A 26,987-nucleotide genomic window follows, 5' to 3' on the forward strand; every position below is an offset into this window, starting at 1 on the left:
CGAATTTTTGTCGATTTTTTGAAATTTTTCCTTTATAATTTTCAATACAAGGACTTAGAAAAATTTCTTGCTACGGGACTTTAAAAAAATAGGACTTCGGATATCTTCGGGAATTGCTAGAGAGAGAAAGTAGTCGTTATCCGTTAGAAAACGACACTACGTCTTATGCCTACTTTCTCTCTCTAGCAATTCCCGAAGATATCCGAAGTCCTATTTTTTTAAAGTCCCGTAGCAAGAAATTTTTTTAAGTCCTTGTATTGAAAATTATAAAGGAAAAATTTCAAAAAATCGACAAAAATTCGTATATACCATTCGATTCAGAATTTCGCGAGATGAATTTCTGTCGTATCAAAAAAAAAACTTTTTTTTTTTTTTAATTGTTGATAAATTTAAAAAATTTTCAAAACCGGTTTTTTTATGAAAAAAAAATTTTTTTAACTGTCATTACCCGTAATTATTTGGGTAATGGTTTAAACAAAATTATCCATTCGGTCATTTTATTTGTTTTTCATTTTTTCTATTTTTTATTTAACAAAAAGTGATTTTTACTTTTTTTAAATTTAAAATTCGAAAAAATTTTTTTGGAAGTTACCAAATTTTTTTATGGTTGATATATGATTTACTAAGAGAATAATAAAAAAAAATTGTTAAAATATCGATTTGCTGCCGAGTTACACTCTTTTGTTTATCCGCGCGCGAACGAAATGACGCGCTTTTTCGTTTTTCGCGCTTTAATAATTTTTATCTCAGCAACTATTCGTCGTAGAGACTTCGTTCAAAATTCATTTTGTTCGTTATTAAATCCCAAAAACAATGATACCAGTTTGTCTCGATAACTTCTCAATACTTTTAGAGATATTTCATTTTACATCTAATTTTTTTATAAAAAAAAAAAGATCACCCTCCAAATTTATGGTAACTTTTTTCCTTATATTTTTTCTAGTATTTTATAAAAAAAATTTTTCAAAATCGATCTTTACCCACCGAAAAAATGATCTTTGACCATTTTTTCGTGCGCATCGACTGGACTAGTATAATGACGTCAGTTTCAAATCAGATATCCTATATTTGAACATAATTACCCTGTGTCGTTAGTGTAATAGATTATCTACAAAGACGTTATAAATCTCTCTTTAGTTCAATTAATTAAGATCCAAGAATTAATGATTCATGATTTTTCAATATCTCATTTGAAGTCGTCTATGGAGTCTAATTTTTTCGCATTTAATGTATCCGAGTCAAAAAACAAATTCGGATTTAAGTCTCGTGGTTCTCAATGAGATTTTTGAGAATCAATTTAGAATTTTAAAATAACTAAACTGGAATAACGTAATCAGGATTAGAGCCTCAAAATACACTGTTAAAAAAAAAAGTAGATTTTTACTAAAAATGTATAGGAAGTTCCTTGCATATACAGTATTTGAACTTTAACATACAATGACAATTATTTAATTTACTAAGTTGCAAATGTATACTTCCATTACACGATTTTAAAATTACAACACTAGTGCTTGGTAAATTCACAAATTTAGTTTCGTAAAAATACCACACATGGTTTTATAAAGAATATTCAAATCGGTCTGTTCAAATTATTACACAGATAAGTCTGAAAACTACTAACCGAAGTAAGTGTCTTTCAGCAACATGATTTAGAATGTACAACACTACTGCTTGGTGAATTTACAAATCACGTTTCGTAAAAATACCATACATGGTTTTGTAAAGAATATTCAAATCCGTCTATTCAAATTATTACACAGATAACTCTGAAAATTACTAACAGGACTAAGTGTTTTTCAGCAACATGATTTAGAATTTACAACACTACTGCTTGGTAAATTTACAAATCACGTTTCGTAAAAATACCATACATGGTTTTGTAAAGAATATTCAAATCCGTCTATTCAAATTATTACACAGATAAGTCTGAAAACTACTAACCGAAGTAAGTGTCTTTCAGCAACATGATTTAGAATGTACAACACTACTGCTTGGTGAATTTACAAATCACGTTTCGTAAAAATACCATACATGGTTTTGTAAAGAATATTCAAATCCGTCTATTCAAATTATTACACAGATAACTCTGAAAATTACTAACAGGACTAAGTGTTTTTCAGCAACATGATTTAGAATGTACAACACTACTGCTTGGTGAATTTACAAATCACGTTTCGTAAAAATACCATAAATGGTTTTGTTAAGAATATTCAAATCCGTCTATTCAAATGATTACACAGATAAGTCTGAGAATTACTAACACAAGTAAGTGACTTTCAGCAACACGATTTTTAAATTTACAATACTACTGCTTGGTAAATTTACAAATCACGTTTCGTACAAAAACCGCACATGGTCTTGTAAAGAATATTTAAATCCGTTTGTTCAGATAATGACACAGATAAGTCGGAAAATTACTAACAGTAAGTGTCTTTTCAGCAACATGATTTCAAGTTTAAAAAACTAGTGCTTAGTAAATTTGTGAACGACGGTTTGTAAAAATACTACACATGGTTTCTGAAAACATATTCAAATCCGTCTGTTCAAATTATCACACAGATGTATCTTAAAACTACTTACATAAATAAGTGTCTTTCAACAACATGGTTTTAAATTAAAAACACTACAGCTTAGTGAACTTACAAAGTACGATCCATAAAAATACTACACATAGTTTTATAAAAAATATTCAAATCCGTCTATTCAAATTTTTACACAGATATGTCTAAAAATTACTGATCGAAATAAGTGTCTTTCCACGACATGATTTTAAATTTACAACACTACTCTTTGGTAATTTTACAAATCACATTTTATAAAAATACTGCACACGAATTCTTAAGAGAATCCAAATCTGTCTATTCAAATTACTACATAGATACATCTGCAAATTATACTTGACGATTCCAAAAGTTTTTTATCGACTGGCTTTTTATGATGTCTTAGTTACAATGATTTATAAAATCAAGGACTTTCTAGACCATAAAACCACATGCGTCAAGCTTCTGAAACAAGTTTTTTATTGGATTAAAAAAATTCTAGCCGATTAAATTCATGCTAAAAATTCCTAAAAAATTCGAACGTTTGTTTGATTTATCGATTTTCGGCTGTATATTATGTTATATATAGACAAAAGGTTTTTTTTTTATATAAGAAGTTTGTAACACAATACTTATTAGAATGAATCTTTATTTCCATTAGTTATGATGATAATAATAATCTTTATGATTTGAAAAAAGAAGTAGTAACTGTTTAATAAACTAGTACGCAATACGAATCCTTTATTCTTCCTCAGTACTGGTAGCTTCTGGTATTATATTTTCAATCTCTTTTGCCAAAGAGAGAACTTTCGGGCTATACGGCGTAATTCGTTTTTTCTTCCCATCATGAGTTCTTTGGGATTTGGAGCCTGTCGGTGGATTGACGTTCATGAAAAATCTACAAAAATTACATTCGTAATTATATTATTAATCATTTTATTTGAAATAACAGAACTGAGAGCATAACAAAATGATTATGAGTTATCGCTAAGGTAACAAATCAGGGTAAAACAACAATGGTTAAAATGAGTAGACAATGAAATTATGACGAAATATGATATAATACCATCCAAAATATCTGCACTGAGAGAAAAGTATACTATTGCTCCGAACAGATTTTCTTGACTCAAGAATAATTTTCAGATAATCTTGTAAATAAATATTATATTTTGCATGAGAAGAATTTCTTGAGAAAAGAAAATGAAAACTTGATTTCACAGTTCCTGATAGACCCGAGAATGATTAAAATTGAATAAAACGAAAATCGAATATATCATATCAATTCACTCTTGTAACAAGAATTACACACTAATGCAAAAAATTAAAGGAGCAGAAAAATTTTATAAATTTTTTAGTGATTTTTGGAAGGCTGTAACTTGGTGAAAAATGATCGTATCGAGATTTCAAAAAAGCATTTTACAGCTTGAAATCTCTAGTCTTGGTGCATTTTTTTCAAAATTTTTTAAAAGCTCCGGTTATTGCGCAAACATGAGAAATACCGCGAGACAAAAAATTTCTAAATTTTTTTTTTTTTTCCGAAGAGCCCACGGACCGCGAAAAAATTCTTTCAACTAAACGAATGCATAGTTCGTTTAGCAAATTTATTCAGCTTCAAATTGCTTTTTTTGTAACCTCGTAGGACGATTTGTCGCAGAGATATCAGCCTTCAAGCAGAAAATGATCCTTTTGGCTTTGATCATCGATATTTCAGGTACCAATGATCGCACAGAAAGTTTAAGGGCGGCGGTAAAAACTTGAATAAATTCCCTTTAAGACCCTGTCATCATTTTTTGAAAAAAAATTTTTTTTTTATTTTTAACATCCATTCGAAGTAAGCACAAAAAAATGACTTTTTTTTGGTTTTTTAGTAAATCAACCGCTACTCTGCAAATATCGATAAAAAAAAATAATGTTGCCAGGGACTTTTTCAGCTTAATGTACCCCCAAGACCCCTGTAAATTTTTAAATTGATCCATCGAACCGTTTTTTAAGAATCATCGATCAAATTTTTGCTAAACAATTACAGGAGCAAGTTTTGTTCCTTTAATTGTGTAATCATCATCAAAATTAAAAAATTATTTTTTTTGGACTTTTCTCAAAGTTTTGCGTTGGTAACTCAGAAAATGCATGGAAATGACAAAAAAAATAAAAAATTTCCAAAAAATGTCAAAAAAAAAAATTTATAACAAAAAAAAAAGTTTCAATTTTTCTTTTTTTTTCGATATTTTTGACATTTTTTGGAAATTTTTTATTTTTTTTGTCATTTCCATGCATTTTCTGAGTTACCAACGCAAAACTTTGAGAAAAGTCCAAAAAAAATAATTTTTTAATTTTGATTATGATTACACAATTAAAGGAACAAAACTTGCTCCTTTAATTGTTTAGCAAAAATTTGATCGATGATTCCCAAAAAACGGTTCGATGGATCAATTTAAAAATTTACAGGGGTCTTGGGGGTACATTAAGCTGAAAAACTCCCTGGCAACATTATTTTTTTTTATCGATATTTGCAGAGTAGCGGTTGATTTACTAAAAAACCAAAAAAAGTCATTTTTTTGTGCTTACTTCTAATGGATGTTAAAAATAAAAAAAAATTTTTTTTTAAAAAATGATGACAGGGTCTTATAGGGAATTTATTCAAGTTTTTACTGCCGCCCTTAAACTTTCTGTGCGATCATTGGTACCTGAAATATCGATGATCAAAGCCAAAAGGATCATTTTCTGCTTGAAGGCCGATATCTCTGCGACAAATCGTCCTACGAGGTTACAAAATAAACCAAATTGAAGCTGAATAAATTTGCTAAACGAACTATGCATTCGTTTAGTTGAAAGAATTTTTTCGCGGTCCGTGGGCTCTTCGGAAAAAAAAAAAAAAATTTAGAAATTTTTTGTCTCGCGGTATTTCTCATGTTTGCGCAATATCTGGAGCTTTTAAGAAATTTTGAAAAAAATGCACCAAAACTAGAGATTTCAAGCTGTAATATGCTTTTTTTAAATCTCGATACGATCATTTTTCACCAAGTTACAGCCTTCCAAAAATCACTAAAAAATTTATAAAATTTTTCTGCTCCTTTAATTTTTTGCATTAGTGTATGTTCTATATAAGTATAAAAAATATATATCCTTGTTTCAAAAAATATTTCTCAGCAACATTGTTTTTTCTCGGAGTTTAATATTGTCATAAATTCGAAATCAGATATGGTCAAAAGAAATTTTAATATATACAAGATAATTAGGTTAAGTTGCACACAATATTTTAATGATTTCTTTGTTCATGTGAAGTCAACAATTAGTATTTATGACGATATTGTCGTTAAAAGATTATTAATGATTCAGTCTTTAAATTATTCTTCAAAAGCATTAAACTTTATTTGTGAAATTAAAAATTTCGCATTTAATATTTAATTGCGCTAAATTTTAGTTAACGTGACTAATCAACTAAAAACATCGGCTGAACGGGGCAGAGAGTGTAGATAGTATAATTATGAATAATAATCCGGCGCAATCTACTATTAAGTATGTTACAACAATTGACGATATTTTTTCTTGATATATCAATAAAGTAGAATGACAACTATTTCTCACTTATTTCAGCTACAACAAACCCATTGCTTCGATGATAGAATATGATGACTTGACTATTGTATTGTATATTGAATGTAAATAATTTTTCAATTTTGAAAATAAATACTATTATTTTTGTACTACTAAAAATGACTGAATATAACTATTGACTACTATATTAAAATACACTGTAAAAAATCGGGAGTGAATCCGGATTTAATTTCAATCCGAATTCACTTCGCCACTTGAAGCTCCGCAGTTTTAAAAAAAATCACTCCGCATGCGGAGTGAATTGTAAGTTTTTTTTTTAGCGAAGTGATCTCGGAGTGACGCAGATTTTATTTCACTCTCAATTCACTCCGGTCCGGAGTTTTAACATTTAAATTAATTTATATTAAACCATTAAACAGGGTGTGTGTGTGTGTGTGCGCGCGAGTGCGTACGTGTGTGTGGAAGCGCGAGAGTGTGTTTGTGCAAATGTGTGCGTGTGTGTGTTTGGGTGTGTGCGTATGTGCAAATGTGTGCGTATGTGTTTGCGAATGTGTGTGTACGCGTGTGTGTTCGGGTGTGTACGTGTATTCGGGTGTGTGCGGGTGTGTGTGCGAGATTTTGTTTAGTGGAGTTATTGTTTATTAATAATATTTTCAAAACTCCCCTCCTAAGTGAATTTCACTCCGGAGAAATAAAATTAATAAAAAATTAACTACTCCGCGAAAACTCTCCTTCGGAGTGAATTTCACTCTGAGTGGAGTGAACAATTAAAAATTCATTTACTCCGGATTTAACCCGCATTCACTCCACGAATTTTTTACAGTGTAACATTATATTGATTAATAATTGGATTTTGTGTACAAAGCGTGAGAATCTTAGATTCTGTTAAGTGTCCCGTAACACCTCGCGTACTTATTTGTCAGTTTTTTTTCATACTAGTCAGTCATGAAGTTTTTGGTAATTATTAAACTCAAAAATTTACAGAAATATTTCAAATTACATAATACATGTATATTACACATTACAGGTAAATAATTCTCAGCTTTCAGAAAAAAATATCAAATTTAAAGTAAAAATGGTCACAAGGCGAGAAAAATCACTTTTTTCACTTTAATTAAAGTTTCGAGGGTCTTCCATTACTTGTAGTGGAAAATGAATATTTTTATCGGAAAGCTGCGAATTTTTTACAAAAAAATTGTAATGCTTGTATTTTTATAGAAAATGTTTTTACTATAGAAAAAATTTAATGAAAAAGTAAAAAAAAAAAAACCGTCAAAATTAAAAAAATCATGACTGTGAAAGTACTCAATATTAAGAGCTCAACTCTTCAGCGAATCTTTATTCTGATGTAGAGAATCATTCCACAAAATTTGCACAAAATCCGCTGGGGTCACACTCAAAAAAAAATTTTATTTGGTGACCTATATATATATTATACGTGCATATATAAATTTTTTAACGAATGGTATTTTTGAACTCCAATCAACCAATTATGATAGGTTATGATAATTTCTTAAAAATCGTGTACCTGAAGATCTGAACGTTTTTTGCGAAACGAAAATAAAAAAACTTCTGGATCTAGATTTCCGAAATGTTTCGCATGGGTGCTAGAATGTCAGCCGAAATTCGCAGCCACCCCACATTACCCCTTAAGTCACCTTTAAGCAGTCAAATTACATAAATTTTTTAAACTTTCGTTGCGTGAAATAAGTTCCGATCGTCAGGTACATGGAAAATCGACTGTGAGGACGAATACCATGCCTAGATTTTAGAAAAAATCTACCTAACAATGCGGAATTTCGAAAAACTTTATTGGTAATAATTTGTCAAGAATAAAGTTACCTACAAAAAAGTTCTCACAATATTTTGTAGTAAGTCTGATAGTTTCGCCGGAAAAGTAAAAAGATCTCGAAATTTACTATAAATTTGACTTCAAGCACAAATAATTTTAGAACAAATGGATTTATCAAAAAATGATATTGTTATTTTTTGCAGAGCATTCAATTTCATACACAAAAATCCGTTGATTGGTTTGTGAGCTAGAAAATTAAAAAAAAAAAAAAATTTTCCGGTGTTATTCAAGTGGAAAATAGAAATCTGCGATGCGCGACCTCTAAATATTAAAATTAAGAGCTCTGGTTTTCATAGACGTCTTCATTTGGTACTCTAGAAATATTTCAATGCGGGATTTCAAAAAAAAAAAATAGTCGATTTTTTTTAATCAGTCTAATGTATATCTATTTAAACTTTACGAACTATCGAATTTTTTTGAAATTTTAGCATTTATAAATAATTTTTATCGATAGTAAATACTATCAAAGATATCAACTTTCAGTTCGTTACACCGTGTGTATCGCATCGAAAATCGATCTGGATGTAGTTTGTCTTGTTTTCATTCGAAGTTAGATTCGATTCGATACTGGGATTTTTCTCTTATTTTTAGAAATTTTCATTTACTAGATTGATCAATCACAAAATTTGACCTGTTTTTGATTTCAGTAAACCCTTTTAATTACTGCTATTATGTTAATTTAAATCTATAAATTTTCTGCGAAAATTTTTATGAAATTTGGTAGAAAAAGTCAAATAACCATCCTACTAGTCTTCAAAATAAATTACAAGATTAAAATACTCTTAGCAGCAATGAAAATCTCATTAACTTTGTAAATTGTATTTTACGATTAGTCACTTGAGTATTTTACAAACTATTCGAAAAACTAAGAATAATTAGAAATTTCGAAGCATCTTAAAAGCCACTAATTTGATCGTTATTTAAATTACATCAAATACAACATTCCAAAATTTATTCCACTGCCACGAGATGTGTTTCAATTATAAATTTATATTTGATAGAGTTTAATTGTTTATTTATTTGTTAGTTTATATATTATTGAGTTGGACTTGTGTATTTACTTGAAAAGATAAATGGGAGAGTTAAATATATTCTTTATTTACCGTTGAATTGTTTCCAGTGTGTTTGCAATTTTTTCTGGATAAGAGTATCCCAATATGAAGTAGAACATCATTATTGTTAAAATTCCGTCATTGAATTTTCCAGCAACTGGGACAATGATTTTCTTTTCAAGAATTACAAACATTTTTAAATTAATATCATGAATAGATGTTCCTGCGAAGAAAAAAAAAATTGTTACATGAATATATCTTCATAGGTTTTAAATTACTGTATAAAATTTGTAACACATCAACTTTTTGAAAATTTCATAAAAAAAATTGAAGATAAGAGTTTAGTTACCTTTCACTAATAAAGTAGGACATAAGCTTTTTGCTTTAGCACATAGAGCTAAATCATCGTCATCTTGCTGAAAACGAAAAATGTTGTTATTAAGCAGCTTGAATCGTATTTTTTAATGAGTACATTTTAATGAAAATGAAACATACGTCAATTGTTAAAAATAAAAGGTCAACATCTTCTTTAAACCATTTTGCGATGATAGGAAACACTATATTTATCAAAGGCGCATCATTATTTTGTGTTGCTGCTATTTCTCTTGCATTTTTAATTAGTCCGCAGAAGGATTTAGAACTGCCAGATTCAGTATTTTTCGTTTTAGTTTTTCTTAATTTAAAATTTCGAACCGTATCCCAGGATTGAACAAACTCCAATATCGAAGTATATTTAGCATTTAACTGTGCATCCCAAGTTTCACGCACTTGTATACCCAAAAGCCTGGATGCATGACTTAATAATACTTCGCGGCTTTTTAAGTACGGCCAGTTATCAAATAATTCTGGGTTTATCGATCCAGTATTATCGTTTATGTGCGAGCGAAGTAATGAGAATGTCTCGTCCATCAATTTGACCATGTCAAATGATTCTGTACTTGGATTTTTAAAAACATCAACTAACTTTATCCTCTTTCCTTCTTGGACGTCTACAGAATCTGATGCAGGTAAAGTTGGTAGAGAATCTACACACCCATAAAATCCAATATCTCGATGAGGTGCTGGCAGATTCTCACCTTCTGTTTCGACTTCATTAATTATTCTTTTTTTAACTGATTTCCTAGTATTAACAGCCTGATAAATTTGTTTGCTAAGTGATCCTTCACCGGATCCTAATCTTTTGCCATTAATTTTGTCCTCAAATGAATCAGGATATAATTTTACAAGTTTACGGCTAATAGTTAATGCAGTGCCCCGACTGGAATCCTTAAGATCTTGGAGCATGTATGTGGCTACAATTGCAACCATGTCTTTTCGGTCTTTGGTTAAAGGAACTTTACCTTTCTTACATGCGTCCAACAATCTGGTTGGAAATTTGGGAAGTAATGTTGAATGGAATTCCAATTCTAATTTATTTCGATTAATGTTAACATTAACCTCAGTCTTATCGCGTTCAGCTTCTTTACCATTGGATCCTAAAAAAGAAAAATTTTTTGTTTCAAAATAACGATCTCCAAAAATGATCAAAATATTATTTTTTCAATATTACTAGATGATGATGAGCTGTTTGATGAAGTAGCTGAAGAATTTGCTAACGGATTAGAAAAAGAATCATTCCACTCTAACCCTACTGGCAAAATAACCAGTATATTGATCAAGTTAGAGTTAGTAGCTAATTGTAGTAAAATATCATCTTCATCAACTTCAGTTCCATCCTCCAAGTATATCTGAAATGAAAAAAAGTTTGTTTTTAGATCAAATAAAATATCATTCTGATTCAAAATTATGATTAGAATGAAACGAAAATTTCCATTAAGTTTAGAATGTAATGTAATATAAATCAACTGAATAAAAAATATTATATAATTATTTCAATCTTTTGTATTTATCAACATGTTGAAAAATGAAAAACTTGTTGAATAAATTTGGTTTAATAGCAAAAAAAATATTGAGATATGTACCTGAAACTCCTCATTTGTTGTGATTTTCAGTTTGATAATAGCTTTGGATATTAGGCCAGCTATGCTCTCAGCTTCGATGCAAACTTTTTTGGGATGGTTATAAGTCCGAACTTTGAAAAGCGGCATTTCAGCAAGCTGTCCATTTAAATGATAGAATAAACAATATTGAGATAAAAGTCGAAAACGATTCTATAGTGTATTACACACCAAGGGAGAAAGTAGGGTATTCCAATTTCGCGTGTGTAATTGCCTACCCGTTTCGAAGACGAGGGTGGTAAAGACACGCAGATTGGAACATCATACCTTCCGACGTGACGTGTATACTATTTTTCACCAGATTTACACCTGAAAGTTTAAATTTTTATCTCCACTTGGGACGATAATGGTGTATGCGCTAATTTTTATCATTAATGTTCTCATAAAAGAAAAAAACGTCTTTCTTCCCTCTCAACAGGGCAGAAATTGAATTTTTCAGTGCTGGTATGGTGAAAAAATATTTTTTTGATTGAAGTCAATAATTTATGGGTGCAATTTAAATTTTATATGTAATTGTCTTTATTTATAAGCATGTTTTATAGAATACAAGTTGAAGCATTTCAGTTTATTGTATTTTTATTAATTCCGAGTAATTTATAGACATATATATGTATATAAATATTACGCTGATTAAAAAATTCGGCTATTTATTATATGTCAAAGACACACTTTCAAAAGTTTCAGTAGGGTAAAAAAAACATGCGTTAAAATTAGAGTTAAAATCAATATTAAAGTACTTCCTGATTGCAATTTTCTATTTTCCATTAAAATAACACGAGAAAAAAATTTTTTAATTTTTTAATTTTACAGCTGTTTTATAGAGAAACAAATGCTTTACAAAAAAAGTTCTCTTATAAATTTTTTATTAATTCAATATTTCAAAAATTATTCGAGGTCACAGTTGAATCTATAGGATTTTTTCAATTTTTCGACTTTTTTAGTGAAACTATCAGACTTACTAAAAAAAGTTATAAGACCTTTTTTGGAAACCGTTCCATTCCGAATAAATTATGTCTACAAATTTATAAAAATTCTTTAATGCTCTTTAGTTATTCGCATTTAAAATTACTCAGTTCCAAAAGTCGGATTATGGCTGATTATAATTTTAATGCAAATAACTAAAGAACATTCAAGAATTTTGAAAAATTCATCAGACATAATTTGTTGGAAATGAATCGGTTTATAAAGAACGTCCTCTAACATTTTGTAATAAGCCTGATAACCACCAAAATATTCGGAAAAACGAAAAAATGCTATAAATTCAATTTTGACCTCAAATAACTTTTGAAATATCGAATTTATAAAAAATTTACTAGGCTTTTTTAGTAGAGAATTAAAATCTCTATAAACAATTGTGTTGGCCTTTTTGGTTTACTATTTCGTTGAATTGTAAAATTTTTAAATTAAAAAATTTTTTTTCCCATGTTATTTAAATGGGAAATGGAAAATTGCAATCAGGAAGTACTTAATATTGATATTAACAACTCTAATTTTAACAGGCGCTTTTATTTACCCTACTAAAAATTTATAAAGTGTCTTTAAAAAATAAAAAAATGGTCGAATTTTCGAATCAGTCTAATATACATATCCTAAGTACACTAATGATTTTTATTATTTACTACAAAAACAATAATTTTTAAATTTATAAAAATGAAGTTACAAAACCAAATTTCGGTTTGACTATCGTAGATGATTTATTTTTGTAAACATGGAGTTTTTGTGTATTGTATAAATCTTTTATAGGTACACATTCGTAGCGTAACGTTTCGCCTAACTCATATCTCCGAGTGTGAGGATCGAATTCTGTTTCCAATACCTCCACAATAAAAAATATTTCATCTTCGTTGTGTAAAATAATAATTATTTTTCCTATTTCAATTCCATATTGATAGTCTTTCTGGAAAACCAGTATCGCATCTTGTTTCCGATACGACAAACCGTTTAATTTTATTTCGTTACACTCAAACAAAGTTTCATAAGAACTTATACTCTTTACAATTTGTTGTATAGATTGGTTATATAAAAACAAATTAAAATCAACAGAATTAAATACTTCCGTATCACATTGTGCATCACCACCCATTCGAATGTAGCTTTGGAACAATTCATGCTTTATACTTAGGGATTTAGTGATATTTAAAAAATTATGCAGTAACCGGATGCATTGCTTGAAAAAACTATGTTTACTTTCAAATCTGAGAGTCCACACTTTAATCAATGGTCCGAACGCCAAAATTAAACTAGGATAATGTGTTAAATAGTGATGCTTGGGACGAAGTGGTTCATCGAAAGCAGTTGATCTTAATAAAATATATTCTTCAATTATTAGTTTTAGGTAACTAATGCAAGAAATATGAATAGCTGGTGCACACACAATTTCTACAATTTCATTAAGTAATAGTACACAATTCCAAACGTCATCAAGTACATTATCAATTTTATCGATAACCATTAAGGGGAATAATTTTTGAAATGTCCAGACTTGACACGCTCCACCAAGAATTCTATGTCCGGTTTTTGAGATAGTGCATGGCTTATCTTTAAGATCATCTTGCGAATATTTAAACGAATCTATTCTGTCATTAAGTTCCTTCAATGTGAAGCACTTTTTTTTAATGAAGTAATCAATAAATAATTTTAAATCGTACGCAACTACTCCTTCAAATAAATCATGTCCTAAACAAGGTGGTAAACCTGGTGAACATACATGATAATATTTCAGGCGGTTAAAGGCGGAGTTAAATTTAATACCTTCGCAAGAATAAGCAGTTTTGGTGATTTGACGTCGACTATTTTTGTTCTTTAATTTTTGTAAAGATTTTTGTTTATTATATTTTTCAACATTTTTAACAGATTTTTCATAAGATACAATAGATCGTTCTCTGTAAGACTTTAAGGCACCCTGTTTACGATGAAATTGTACTCTAGACATAAGGCAGAATCTACAAAAATATTTAGCTTTACTGAAGTTTTCAAGAAAACCACCCAGAGAATGACTGCCCAAATTATCACCAGAGATAAAAACTACGGAACCTTTAAGAATTTTCCCATTTAATAATTTTATTCCCTCGTCTTCTAATTTTTTTAAATCATCTACAATTCTGCCATATACTTTTTCATGATTAAAAAATTTCTCACGACATAAAGCAACTAGTTGCATTGAATTTGTGCGTGATTGAACATGATCAGGAAAGTTACCAATATTCATGTAAATTCCTATAATTTTATACTTGGACTTTGCACTTCCAAGAGGATTTGCGACTTCAAACGCATCTTGAAATAGGATTATTTGTAAATTTTCTGGATTTTTTGAAAAAAAAGCATTTTCTTTAAACACTGAACCGTCGGTATAATTTCGTAAAATCTTATCAGCGATACTTTTATTACATTGTGGTACAATTGATAACGATTTATGATGATTAAGTTGTTTCTCTAAAGTTTCCAAAATTGGAACATAATGGAAAAATTTATGACTATTTTTATCATTTTCTAGTTTGATTTCTATTGGATCAACGTACGGAAAGTTTTGTTTATAAAAATTCCGACGTTTATAGTTTGTTTCTAATTTATTTTTGACATTCAAGAAAGTATCATTCGAAAAACATTCATTTATAATATCATCTACACTTTCAGCGGATAATTGAGTTTGTTTTAAATGTGTTAATATATTTGATTTAATTATAGTTTCGTTTCGTTCCTGCAAATTACAAATTTCTTCTACGATACATTGTACGGTTGATATGGGAATAAAAAATTTAGCTTCTAGCTTTAAAAAAAATTGAGCAAGATTTAGGAGAAACAAATTATCACATTGATTTTGGTTTTCTAGTTCATTTGTATCTAATAATATAGATTCATTAACATTTGTGTCAAAATTATTTGAATTATCATAGTCAAATTCATCATGTAATTCAATTAACTTTTCGGGAAGAAGTGAAATTGGTGGATTTGGAATAGTAACTCGATCATTTAATGGAGTCAATTTATGACATTTACTTAAATGCGATGCAAATGAATTAACCAATGTATAATATTTTTTGCAGTTAACATGAGGACACTGAATTCTTAATCCGTCTCGTATATGATCTTTTAAATGTTTAATTAATCGAGGAAAGTCTTCGAATTCTTTCCTACAGCTTGAAATACTACAAAATAATGTTCTGACTGAAGTTTGACTGAATCTATTCAATTGAGAATTTGGTTTTTTAAGTCTCTGATTATGAGTTCGAAATAAGTGAGCTCTCAGGGATGTTTCTTGTTTAAAAATTTTGTTGCATTTATTAAAACCACAAATGAATTTGGTGTTTAAAGATGAATGCAATTTACGATGATCCAAATGAAGTTTTAGTAATGACGTTGTAAAATGACAATATCGACAATGAAACATTTTGATCTGTGAATATATTAAAAGTTGTAACAAAAAAGTTTAAAAATGGGTAATGATAATTTCAGTTCGTCAGTCATAAATGTAATATCCAAGTTAATAATTTTTCTTTCATATTATAAGTATTTATGTTAAGTAAGTAATGCTTTGATTAAATCGAATGCCTTCATAATGTGGAAGATGATAAATTTTATTTTTCAATAAAGTAAAAGACCTAATAACCGATCAGAGAACTAGTACTGGATCATTTCATGTATTTGTTCATCTATATTTAATAAAATTCAGTGAATATAGATAGACAAATACATGGGTGATACGGGTAATAGTTCCCTGATTAGGTACTGGGTTTCTTACCTTACTGTATAAGCGAGTTTGATACAACAGAAACGTTTTACAGGCTTTTTATATTTATTTTGTACGTAGTTTTAGATACAATAAAAAAAAAATTTCTTTGAAAAATTTGTTACGCCTAGTTAGCAACATATTTTTTGACGGTTAAGGGGCTAAAATAATGGTGGATAATAAATTTTACAATAAAACCAAAAACAATAAAATAGAAAATTTATATGCTTAATAACAAATATAGGTAATCAGAAAGTTTTATATTCCATTTCTGTTTCATATGAATAATTACTAAAATTTTAAAGTGAAAATTTGAAGTTTTCTTTCATTTATTGCAAATAATTCAATCTTTAATTATTTGCTTCAAAATCATCAAATTTTTTCAATAAAGCATTGTTTTGTCATTAAGCTGCTTATGTGTCTCGTAAATAATATTAAGCAATAAAAAAAACTTATTAAATATAAAAATCACGGTGCAACAAAATTATTTTTTCTCACCTCCGGGCGGAAAGCGTCAACTTTCGTCCCGCTGTGCAAAACGAAGTTGCCGCTTTCCGCCTCCGTCGAGGAGAAAAATAGTATACACTCCTCGGGAAGTAAATAAGAAAGCCTCAGATCACATGTTTGTTGACCTCGGCTTCGCCTCGGCCAACAATTACATGTGATCTGAGACATTTCTTACTTTACTTCCCTAGGTGTGTAAAATACTATTTTTTGCTATTGAAATAATAGAATGAAAACTATTAATAGAAAAAAATAACTAGTTGCCCTAAAAACCGCAACGATAATATCGAATCTCACACCTTAAATTACATGGATATTTTGTTAACAATTCAGTCTATTAAAGCAGGTGAATTAATCTCATTTAAATATAACGAATAAATAGCAGTAACTTATAATATTATTATTTTGATACTCAATATTTCTATGAGCGATATATTTTTTAGATTTATAAAGTCTAGGATTTCATATATTATTGGCAAAAAAATTATCAGAACATATTTAATCACAATAATAAAGAAAATGAAGTAAATGAAATAAAAAAAAAAAAAAAAAAAAAAAATTGCACGTCTTTATATGTACAAAATATACATGTGCACTTTTAAATTTTTTCATTTTTCAGATTATATTCATAAATATTAATTATTTTTCCATCTGACCAATTTTTATACTGACACATGCCTATAAAAATAATTTTATACAAATACAAAAATCAAAGGCACATATTTCTATTCCTAAATACTACATGTGCATTAAAATTAAAAAAATTTTTTTTATATAAGTAATATATACGAGCAACCTGCATTCACTACGTATCTGTCCAAATATCACTATTAAATTTATAAAATACGCAGAAAAAAAGGATTTCTTCCCGCAACAAAATTTTAATTTGTATCAAGAAATTTTATGCATTACCAACTAAGGTAAATGTACCAATACCGGAACGACGAAGGGTATACGACTGACTTTTATCGTTTTAAAATAAACACATAGAATAGACATTTACCTATTCAAAAATAATCAAATTAGTTCAGTTTTCTTAAATTTAATATAAAAAAAAAGTATTTTTTCTATGACACCCAAAAGACCCAATACCGGAACGCTGAAATAGCTTCGTCCCAATACGGGAATTCGGTTGTCCTAATACCGGAACAGTAAATAAAATGAGTTATTTCTTGCATTTATTCATGGTGAAAATATTAACAATTATTAAATAATACTAATGTAAAGCGAGTGTGAATGAAGCAGACATCAGACAACTTTAAAATTATAAATAAATAAGATAAATAATTAAAAAAATAATATTTGTAAAGAAAGGACTATTAATTTCAAAATTTTTTGAATGCGCATTTTTAAAAATTTTATTTTATTAATTAGATACTCGATTTATTAATAATTTTAAATTTGTCTGATGTCTGCTATATCACACTCATAATGTAAAATGTATTTTAAATTTTTAAATGATTAAATATTCAATGAAAATAAATATTTTGAACTGAAGAATAGAAACAAAATAAATCATTTGACGTTAAAAATAATTTTTAAAAAATCGGTCTATCGGTTGACCCTGCGGGCCAGCCCTGAAACTTCCCGCTATTTTCAAGCTCCTTGAGCTCGAAAACTTTGTTGTGAATACATTTTCGAGCTCTTTCGAGCTCTTAAATATAGTTAATAAATAGTTCGACATACTTCAAACAGTAAAAAATATTTTTTTTTTATGATATACTATTCAAATAAAAAAATTTACGTATATTATTCAAATACAAAAATGTTTATAAAATTTTAATACACATGTAGTATTCAGAAATACAAACATGTGACTTTCATTTTTTTACTATTTACACTGATATACAAACGTAATTTTTTTTTTTTTTATTTCATTAAATTGATTTTATTTATTATTATGATAAATATGTGTTCTGATAATTTCATTGAATAAAAACAAAAATGCACGAACAGAGCATCTAAAAATAATATAAATAAGTAAATGTTATTAATTTTTATCAATACACCGAAAAAAAGATTTATTTGAGCCAACTAAGATTTATTCGAGCCAAAGATATCGTATATTTGGATATGGCCAAATAAATATTTAATTGTGAGAAAGATTTAATATATTTGAGTAGTTCAATTGCGTGAAATAAGTGATTTATTTGTGGTAAAGAAATGATCCAATTGCTACAAATAAATAAGGGCTTCAAATATATGCATATTATCGCCAGATTTTCGGTTATTTGTCACAAATTTAATATCTTTACTTGTGGTAATATATCAATTGCTTACCACAAATAAATTATATATTTCCGTCAAATTATAAAATTATTTGAATTAATTGTCATATTTTGTTGTATCAAATATATTTATTGGTCATCAAGAAATAATTAAAAAAAAGCCACAAATAAATTGATTTATTTGGGACAAATATTTCTTTTTTTCAGTGTATATATTTATAGAGAACTCATGAAAGTTTTAGTTTTAAAATTATAGCTTTAGAAAAACGGTAGATACAAAAAGTCAAAAATAACTGAAAAGATATTTTAAATACGCGCCATTATCACTTTTTTAACTTCTGGTAAGTATACTCGCGTTTCTCGCAGAGATATCGATTGTTAAAGTTTCGAGTTGTCATATGTCTGCTACATTCACACTCATGATTCTGAAGTTAGCCGATGTCTAATACGTTTTGGATTTTCTTCAAACCGATAAATAATAAAAAAAACAAAATATTAAAAAAAATTGCACCTGTAGATTTTTTAATTTTCTGCATATGCGTTTTTTAGTTTTTATGTTTTTTAATTTTTTAATTTTTTTTTTTTGTAATCGATTCGTTGAAAAAAAAAAAACACGAAAATTTTAAATTGTCTGCTAACTTCAGAATCATTCACACTCATAGATTTTTGGGTTATTATAAACAAAAGTCATATATTATAAACAAATTAATTGAAAAATATGAGTAAATGTATCTGACAATTGGAAATTTAAAAATGTTGTAATAAATAAATAAAATATAAGTACAATAAAAATTGAAAAATCCTAAATATTTAGATAATTGAAAAATCAGGACACGCATTTTTTTAAATTTCATTATTCTATTTAATTTATTTATTTACTTAAAATTTATAAATTTTCGCATGTCTGCCTCATTCAATGATCCTAAAGTTAACAGACAATTACTAATTTTCATATTTTTTTTTTTAACAAACAATAACAAAAATAAAAAACTAAATATGCACTTGTAGAAAGTCAAGAAAACTCTAGGTGTAATTTCTAAAAATATTTTTTTTTATCATTTATCGTTTTAAAAATAATCAAAAAATTATTAGATGTCAGCTAACTTAAGTATTATCACATTAACACTCATTTTAAAAATGCATTTATCGAAGTTTATAGATCTTGGACGTGCAAAGCTTGAAGAAAATTTTGCGTTAATTTTTCGTTTATTTAAAAAAGGAAAAAATAAAATTAATTATATTATTTTTATTATCACATTACTATATGAGTATGAATGTCGAAGATATGAGACAGTGTATGAATTTTAAATAAATGAACGAAGTAATTAAAATAATGAAATGTAAAGAAATGCGCAAACGGATTTTTCATTGATCTGAATGCGCATTTTTTTATTTTTATTCTATTTACATTTTATATATTTGATCTCAAATTTAAAAAATTCTCACTTGTCAGTTACATTCACACTCATCATTACTATTTGTTAAAAAAGATTAACATTTTTTTAACGAATATTACGTAATGCTGAACGAAAGCATTCAATGGCGTCTTCATAACACGAATCAACGTGATTTGTATAACCAGACGAATACATATATCTTAATAATTCAACAACTACCCTGCGATTAAAGAAAGTTGTAAGAAAATACAACTCAATAGAAGTGGCTCGTTTTTATAAAAAACTTAGATAAAATTTTCCAACTTTGTGTTCAAATATTTTTACAAATTTAATAATGGAATTCATGGCCGATTAAACTATCACTTTCTGAGTTGTGAAACGCAACAATTGGATTAAATCTCTTATTTCAATTTTAACTATAATTTGGTACTTATTTCGACTTATAATTAATAGAAATTCATATTTACCTTTAATAGAAATGAAACAAAATGAAATGAATTTAAATAATATAATCGTTTTGTCTAGAACTTAATTTTTTTAAGATGTCACGAATAAGAAGAAAGAAAGGCTAGAAAACTCTCAATGTCTGTAAGAATTTATGTTTACACCATATCACAATTTATTAAATAGAGGGCAACACTTTCAAAAAGAAGAAGCGCAACCTACCGGCAAAAGTTTTAACTTCACACTGCATATAGTTTGACTAGCGTAATACTGTGACTCAGCTAGTATCAAGTCACATTGAACTCGACCATTTTACTTAAAAGGGACGAAGGCACCCGAATGATATTGCCACAAATCCAACTGATACTACAGTTTATGGGATTTACATTAAACGGCGTACATTACATGTCACTGTTTCTACAATAGCATCGTTGCTATTGTTTTTGCTGGCGTATTTCTTATCGCAGGTTATATAAATTATAAACTTTAACGTTCATTTTAAATAAATGAATAAAATACATATGAAACGTAAGTGCTGTGTAATTGGGTGTATAAGTAACTGCCAGAATATGGCAGTAAAATATTACTGTTTCCCAGGACGCACATGGGAACATAAGCGAAAAAGTATATGGATTGCTAATACACAAGAAAATATGTGAGTATAATATTATTGTTTTTGTTTATGTTGTTATTTATTATTTACAATAAGTCATTCCGATCAATTTTTTGATAATCTTTATTTATTTCATTTCATGCATAGGTTACGTTTTGGAGTAACAATATCTCCGTCATGAGACCTGACTACTGTAATAAATTTTGCATAAAGTTATCAAGGACCAATTTTTCAATCTAAGTTTCTTTTAACCGTGTATTAATTATTATTGCTGGTATATATTATTAATATATAGGTATACCAGCAATAATGATTTAACCCCGGATGAATAAAAATCCGGATTGAAAAACTTGCCCTAATTTTAAAGATGAAATAATTTATAAATGAGGTTTTGGATTATTTTAATAATGTTTTAATAATTTGATAAGAAATGAGTAATTATTTCGTTTTTATAATGTAATTTTAAATATTTTATATTTATCTAAAAAACAATTAAAATCTATTGTATATTTTAAATTTGTTTAATTAAAATTTTTTTAATTATTTTATTACATATCATTCTAAATTCTGAGTTTATTATAAATTTATCTTAATTCAACTACAAATCGAAATGGTTCGTTTTTTTGGAAAATGAAAAATATAAGAATTATTTAAAACAAAAATTTGTATTTCAGTTTAACATGTGTCCTAAGAATATTATTTATTATTTATGAAAAAATAGCATCATAACAAACAATATTAATTAATACGGATGTATTATAAATAATTATCACTATAGTTATTGTAAAAATATAAAATTTTAAATTAATTTTGATCTCATATTGGAAATTATATGAAACTCTATACTTCGTAAGTTTTATTGGAGTAATTTTACCATACTGTGTAAGAAATAATTTACAAGAATAAAAGAAGTTTTAATTAAAATTTGAGATATTTAAACAAAATGAATATATTAACGTGGATAAAATTGATTTTAAAATTTGAATTTCAAAATACGTAAAATTTCTCATAGACTGTCGTGAAAAAAACGAAATATTTTATTTTTGCACTTCTATATACATATATATGTATTAGGGTGTTTCATATTTAGGCGATATTTTTTTTCTTTTTGTCCTACCTGACAAACTAATAGTTTATGGAAATAAATATTCCCGCTTTAAAAAAATTCTAAGTTAATTAGGGGCTTAGCGCATCGAAAAATTCGATTTCTCGTTAACATGGGAAATCGAATTTTTCGATGCGCTAAGCCCCTAATTGGCTTCGAATGTTTTTGAAGCGGGAATATTTTTTTTTTTTCCATCAATTATTAATTTTTCAGGTAGGATAGAAAAAAAAACAAATATCGCCTAAATCCGAAACACTCTAACATGTATATGTTACACTAGTCCAAAAAAATCATTTTTTTTCTTCGTCTCATATGAGATAATATTATCTCAAAATTTTTTCGAAGATATAAAAAAAAAATTCTTGCCAAAGGCCAATGTGGCATTTCAATTCTACCAGGCGCTCAAGCATTTTTTTATTTTAAAACATTTTTGCAAAAAATGAAATTAGATAAACATACGTTAATATTAGCTTGCTCTTGAAAATTATTCATAATTGACCGTTTATAATTAAAAAAAAAATTTGTTTATTATATTATAAATAGTTTAATAAATTTATAAATAAGTCGTGCTGTCACTGAAAAATTACTCCAGAAAGCTGAAAATCGTTCCAGAATCATAGGAATTCAATAAATTATCTATAAGTAATGTCAATTACTGCCAACCTTTGTGTTATAGCTATCCTCCTTAGAATTCATTCCGTTGTAAGTATTTAAAGCCCGATAACTTTTTACCACTTAGAATTACCATGAAACTATTTCAGAGCTTTTTTGTAGAGAATTAAATTCCCTATAAGAATTAAGCACTAAAATAGAAAAAAAAATTTTGTCGTGGTTTTAACTGAAGAAAACGAAAGAAAACTGCTATTTATATGAAAAAAAAAAAATTGAAATATGAAGGTGACTTTTGGCGAGAATTTTTTTTATACCTCAGAGAAACTTATGAGATGATGGGAAAAAAATTTTTTCTATTGGACTGCTCTAATATATATATATATATATATATATTAGACTGGGCCAAAAAAATCGACTATATTTTTTTTTTTCGATACTGTGAAAATATTATTCCTGATGACCAAAAATAATTATCGTGCAAGTTTGAGCCCTTAATATTGATATTAAGAAGTGTATCGTTACGACGATCAGTTTTTTGACAGAAGTTTTATTTTTTACCCAGAACTCGTAAATCATCTATCTGATAAATTTGAGCAATGTATATTCTTAAAGGAAATTGAATTCCCTACAAAAAAATTTCTCTTAGTAAATTGAAGTAAAACGAGTGGTTTCCTTGTACCCGTGCCTTAAACATTGATTTGTTTTTTAAATTCTTTGTTTCTATTTTGAATTTTTGTAACTACTAGAAATATTAATATTTTTTGTAGTCAAGATACAAATTCTTAAAGGGAATTTAATGCTCTACAAAAAAGGTCTCTTAACATTTTTTGCTAAATTCACTCCTTCGAAAGTTATTCAGGTCATTGATGTCGTTTTGACTCAACTTCAACCTTAAATAACGTTCGGAAGAGTGAATTTAGCAAAAAATGGTAAGAGACCTTTTTTGTAGAGCATTAAATTTCCTTTAAGAATATGTATCTTGACTACAAAAAATATTAATATTTCTAGTAGTTACAAAAATCCAAAATAGAAACAAAGAATTTAAAAAACAAATCAATGTTTAAGGCACGGGTACAAGGAAACCACTCGTTTTACGTCAATTTACTAAGAGAGATTTTTTGTAGGGAATTCAATTTCCTTTAAGAATATACATTGCTCAAATTTATCAGATAGATGATTTACGAGTTCTGGGTAAAAAATAAAACTTCTGTCAAAAAACTGATAGTCGTAACGATACACCTCTTAATATCAATATTAAGGGCTCAAACTTGCACGATAATTTTTTTTGGTCATCAGGAATAATATTTTCACAGTATCGAAAAAAAAAAATATAGTCGATTTTTTTGGCCCAGTCTAATATATATATATATATTAAGTCTTATTTGATTATTAAAACTTTAAAAAATATAAAGTCAAAATGAATAAATTTGATTGAATTTTGTTCATATTTTCAGGAATCAAGATAAATTATGGAAGCCAACAAAGAATTCCCGAATTTGTAGTTTACATTTTGAAGGCGGTGAAAAATCAAATGATCCACGAAAACTATCATACAACCCAACAATTTTTCCATGGGGAAAATCAAACTCAGTTTACTGTACTTCAGGTAAACCTTTACTTTCACCATCAAAGGAAATGAACATGAGTATGGAAAACTTCTCGAAACAAACGAATGAAATTGAGGTCCAAACAGACTTCCCTAGTGATTATTCCAGCGATGATTTTTGCGAAATCTCTTGTTGGCATGATTCACTAAAAAATATAGTTTCAACTCAAATATCAATTAGAAAAAAAAAAAATTCTGAACAATCGACTCAAACTTCAGAGGATACTGTTAGAAATGACCATGATCATAATTTTCATTTTAAAAATAATGTTGGCTTTTTAAGATTGGAAGACATTAAGGATAATGGAATGATGAAACAATTTGGAGGTACCACATCATCGTTTTTTGAAAATTTGCTGGACGATATTAAAGTAAATAATACCAATCACAAATTTATAAAGAAAGTCACAAATGAAAACCGATTGTTATTGTTTCTAATGAAAGTAAAGCTAGGATTGAATTTTAATGCACTTGGGTGCATATTCAAAATTTCTAATGTATGTGCCTCTACAATTTTCCATAATATTTTGGAAGCATTGAATTTAACAGCAAAGAAATTAATTAAATGGCCTAATAAAGAAACAATGAAACAGAATATGTCTCCCGTATTTTATCAACACCCGAACTGCCGTGTAGTCATCGATTTTCTTGAATATCGACTGTATACGACACCTTCAGTAGAACAACGGGCACTCAGACATTCAAGTTTCAAGGGATATTTCGTGGTTAAATTTTTAATAGGTATCGGAATTAACGGCGAGATAATATTTATATCCCAAAGTTATGACATTCAAGCTTCAAATTGTTACATTGTTGAAGATTGCGGAATTTTGAATTTATTGGAAACTGGCGACGAAATAATTACTCTAAAAGAGTTACATGAATTACGATCTAGAGAAAACCTAAAAAAAATTGAATTTAAATTTATTCCTGTTAAATGTAATTATTTAACGAACATGAGTAAGAAAAACAATGATCGTAATACAGAATTAATAATTAAATATATTGATAGAATATTTACAAAATTAAAACAATTTCATATTATGGATCACTTAAATACAAAATTGTTTCCAGATATTAATAAAATAATGTCAATAGTTTGTTTATTAGCAAATAAAATGGAATGAAAATCATTCAAATTCTTATCTCGACTACATTAGCGAATAAAAGAAATTTAGTCCTCTAAATATATTGGCTAATATTAATTCTTCAATCAGTTTTTAATAGTCTTTAAGACCCTGTTCGACATATTTTTTTCTGATCTTAATGTCAAAATAATTAATGATATAATGAAATAATAATTTTGGTTATAATTTCAGTCTGCCTATAAGATAATTTTTAAGTAACCAAAAAAAAAAAAAATGAATGTTATCTAGAAAGAATGTGGAACTGCGTCCAAAAGTTCCAAGCCATAAACATCAATTGTATAAAAATAAGATAAAAACTGTGATACGTTTTTTTCAATAACAAAGAATATTTAATAAAAATATGAATTTTCAACATTATTGTAAATTTTTAATGTTTATATAAACTCAAATGTATGTATGTATATCTAAATAATGGCACATTAAAGAGAAAATGACATTTTTTCAGTCTGTAAATTTAATAAATTAGTTGCTTAGCAGTTATAGAAAAGATTGAAATACGAGCTTTATGACTCAGAAAAAGCTCCAAATTACAGGTTTCTGCTCCTTATATTGACAGAATCAACAAAGAATGAGAGCCCAGACAGCATTCAAGTCAGAATGACTGCTTTACGACGTCCTTTTGAAGGCGTCCTCAAGAAGTCTTCCAATGACTTCTTAAAAGCATCATTTTTAAGAACTCTTAATTAAGAGTTCTTGAAGACTCCACTAATAATGAAGTCAAAATTAGGAGCTTCTTAAAGACGTCATGGTAAACTCATACTGAAGTCTTATTTGCGACGTCAGAAAAAAGAACTCTTTGAGAACTATTTTTAAAGTTGTCTTACTGAGTTCGCTAGGTGGCTCATTCAACATCTTGAGAACTTCTTAAAGACATCTCTAAGATGTTGATGAGACGTCCAAAATCATAAATAGGAACTCAATCAGTACTCATCAAGATGTCATTTTGCTATCTGGAAGATAATTGGTAAGGAGTAAAATTGTCTCCAAAAAAAATCATGTGACATTTTGTGATAAGTCTGATAATTTTGCTGAACAACTCAGATCCCAAAATTTGATATAACTTTGTCTTCAAACTTAAATCACTTTTGTAAAGATAGACCTATCAAAAAATGATAAGAAACTTTTTTTGTTGAGCGTTCAATTCCCTACAACAATTGGTCTGCAGATTTTTCCTACGATGCATCGTTAGCTAGTTATAAAAATCAGAAGACGCAAAAAAACTTTTTCCATATTATTCTTTTAGAAAATAAAAAAGTGCGATGCAGACCCTCTTAATGTTAATATTAAGAGCTCTAATTTTCACTGCCGTATTTTTTTGTATCTAAATGAAAGTTTTCAACCCGTTTTCGGGAAAAAGTGAAATTTTTTTTTTGAAACAAATGTGTCTATAGTTATTTCAATTTTTTTTTGTCGAATTATTTAAATGTGTATTGTAAAAATAAAAATTAGTATGAGTTCTTATACATTATGATTACAATTTAATATTGTTCAATATTAGGCGATGGAAATTAAAAAATATTTGTGCATATTCATTTAATTTCTCTCTACATAATTTTTAAACATGCTAAAATTGATGAAAAAAGTATAATTACCTTGAAGTGTGATTTT

The 26,987-nt window shown here is 27.8% G+C and overlaps 3 protein-coding genes across 7 annotated transcripts in view; 2 read left to right on the forward strand and 1 right to left on the reverse strand.

Moving 5' to 3' along the window:
- LOC130673682 (transient receptor potential-gamma protein) overlaps positions 1–26,987 on the forward strand; it is a 102,829-nt gene that overhangs the window by 24,129 nt on the left and 51,713 nt on the right. The window lies entirely within an intron of this gene.
- Positions 3,273–20,526, reverse strand: LOC130673686 (uncharacterized). The gene is made up of 7 exons (XM_057478817.1): positions 20,319–20,526; positions 10,961–11,095; positions 10,549–10,726; positions 9,495–10,474; positions 9,349–9,415; positions 9,051–9,222; positions 3,273–3,438 (listed from the first exon to the last, which is right to left on the reverse strand). Exons 2-7 carry the CDS (start codon positions 11,084–11,086, stop codon positions 3,282–3,284), a joined length of 1,680 nt encoding a protein of 559 aa, XP_057334800.1. The 5' UTR covers positions 11,087–11,095; positions 20,319–20,526; the 3' UTR covers positions 3,273–3,281.
- On the forward strand, positions 20,478–25,715 carry LOC130673687 (uncharacterized). Its single transcript, XM_057478818.1, has 2 exons — positions 20,478–20,950; positions 24,080–25,715. The coding sequence occupies exons 1-2, from the start codon at positions 20,802–20,804 to the stop codon at positions 25,356–25,358; spliced, it is 1,428 nt and encodes a 475-aa protein (XP_057334801.1). The 5' UTR covers positions 20,478–20,801; the 3' UTR covers positions 25,359–25,715.

Source organism: Microplitis mediator, chromosome 8 (assembly GCF_029852145.1).
Source record: "Microplitis mediator isolate UGA2020A chromosome 8, iyMicMedi2.1, whole genome shotgun sequence".
NCBI lineage: Eukaryota > Metazoa > Arthropoda > Insecta > Hymenoptera > Braconidae > Microplitis > Microplitis mediator.